Source organism: Apis dorsata, unplaced genomic scaffold (assembly GCF_000469605.1).
Source record: "Apis dorsata unplaced genomic scaffold, Apis dorsata 1.3 scaffold_4, whole genome shotgun sequence".
In the NCBI taxonomy this organism is placed as follows: domain Eukaryota; kingdom Metazoa; phylum Arthropoda; class Insecta; order Hymenoptera; family Apidae; genus Apis; species Apis dorsata.
The window spans coordinates 174,388-176,742 of NW_006263307.1; the positions used below are offsets into that span (position 1 = coordinate 174,388).

Here is a 2,355-nt window from a genome sequence, read left to right on the forward strand (position 1 = left end):
TTTCTTTATTTCATTTATCATTATTAAATCAATTTATCAATACATCAATTAGAGATACGTAGATCGGTATCGTGTAATCTGCTTGATACTCGGCTCTTTGATGTGCACAACAGGAATTGCGAAGATAGCCATTTCCGGGGCAGGATTTTTATCTACTTTAATAATAGCATTTGTCAGCATAAGTGGTTGGAAAATTTTGTCGCATAAATTTGATGTGAGTATCAGTTTTCAAGTTCATTTTCTGGTAGGTATATATAAAGATTGCTAATATATTTAGTCAGCTAATTTACGAAGAATAATGCATACACTTTGGAAGCTGGCACAACCAATTTTGGTCGGAATTATAGGTGCTGACATTGATGTCACACTGTGGACTATATCCAGATTCGGATTACATTTATTTTGCGTTCTGATTGGATTAATGGTAAATTTATAAAATTTTAATACAGAATCTTAATTATTAAAATAAAAATTTTGGTAGCAACAGGAAACAAAAAATATTTAAATTTCAATTAATTTAAAAAATTTATTAATTTTTTTAATGGCTAGTCATTTGAAAAACAGTGATATAACAAAATACCAGTCACTTTGTAGACATATGAAACTGGTGGAAGAAAATATGATTTTGAAAAAGTCTACAAATATTTATTCTGAACTAAAAATTTATTTTTATATGTCAAAAATTTTTATATTAACAAAAATAGCAAAAATATTAAAAAATTCTTAATGAACAAATTAATCTAAACACAAAATATACAGTTCAGATAATTGTCTTGTTAATTGATGTTTTAATAATCGAATTTGTTGATCATAGAAGATATAATCGATTCATTCTGATAATCAAGATTCTATTTTATTTGGTTAAATTCTCTGCTTACATGATTAATTTGAGCAAATACATTTTTTGTTATATACGAGCATAGGGACGATGCGTTACTGCTTATATCGTAGCATGGTCGATTAGTTCATTTACATGGAAAGAACGACTGTTCTTAATTACGGCTTCTATACCAAAAGGTACTTTGCAGGTATATAGTTTTGATTACATTACATTATAATTGGATCAAGTTGAATATATATTTATAAATGCAAATCAAATGCAATGTTCAAATTTTATTTTATAAGATTCAAATATTATTCATAAAATATAATTCATTAATATAATTCATTATATACTTTATTCATTATACTTTCGAGATATCTAATCTTATTCTTTGATCAGTTGGTTTCAAATCTTGTTTCCTTCGAAATATTTGTAAAAGATATAAATCTGGTCTATTATTGAACTTACTTGTGATATTCGATATACTTGATCTCATTAATAGATATTCATTATATTTCTATTTATCAATTCAAAAATTCATAAATTCAAATTTAAAGGCAGCTTTAGGGCCATTAGCATATGAACAATTGAGGAACAACGAAGGAAACGAGGAATTCGAAATGGCTTTGGACATCGTCAGATTATCCGTACTTACCTTTTTCCTGGCACCGATCGCATGCTTTTTGATGAACTACACCGGACCGATTTTTCTTGAACAAATTACTGAAGAGCAACGTCAAAAAGATCGCGAATTAAGTTATTTGCGAATTCTTTCTCTTTTGCCAGAATCATCTAACAATCAGGAATTATAAAGTTGTGCTTACATGCTTTTTCTATCAGAATCAATCGATTGCTGACATTGCAATATCGATAATCATAATCGACTAATCAGAGTTGTCGATATCTTCGTGACAAATGTTGCATGTTATAATATAAAATTTAGTAAACTTGACATGTATTAAAGTTTTCGTAGATAAACAATCCAATTGTTGATACGATTTTTCTTCACTTTTTTTTTAAATTTTTTCAGAGCTATTTCTTATGAATTTATGATTTTTATTTGATATTTTATCCTTAAAATAAGAAAAAATGTTTCATAATTTATAAAACTTTGTATTTGTAATATTAATTTATAATCTTAATTATATATAATTTTATATTGTTGTAATATCTTATCTTATATCTTAATTGTATATTATTGATTAATTATGTATATAACAGTTATTGTTAAAAACTTTTGTCATTAAAATTAAACTTGTTTGTTGAAATATCTATTTTAAGAATAAACTCTCATAATCTCGTTTAATAGAATATGAAATACAAGATGAAATACAGGATAGATTTAACATTTAATAGAATTTTGTGTCTCGTTTTGAAATACCGATTGCATAAACAATTAAAATGTTTGATATGCTCTTTTTGATATAATTGCAGAAATTATATATAAAATTATATATATATATTAAAATATTAAATATTATATATAAAATATTCTTATATATTATTACATTATATTCATAAATTTAAAATTG

The 2,355-nt window shown here is 25.0% G+C and overlaps 1 protein-coding gene across 4 annotated transcripts in view; it reads left to right on the forward strand.

The window, feature by feature from the left end:
* LOC102674237 (sodium/hydrogen exchanger 9B1-like) overlaps positions 1–1,846 on the forward strand; it is a 3,783-nt gene extending 1,937 nt beyond the window's left edge. Inside the window, exons 4-7 of one of the 4 annotated variants that reach the window (XM_031514925.1) lie at positions 53–214; positions 278–424; positions 924–1,017; positions 1,381–1,551. In XM_031514925.1, the coding sequence (XP_031370785.1) occupies positions 53–214; positions 278–424; positions 924–1,017; positions 1,381–1,406 (429 nt within the window). In that variant the 3' untranslated portion in view covers positions 1,407–1,551. Of the gene's footprint in view, positions 1–52; positions 215–277; positions 425–923; positions 1,029–1,380 lie in introns of all 4 variants that reach the window. The other 3 variants (XM_031514929.1, XM_006607363.2, XM_031514922.1) reach the window with 3 other exon arrangements.
* The last annotated feature ends 509 nt before the right edge of the window (positions 1,847–2,355 follow it).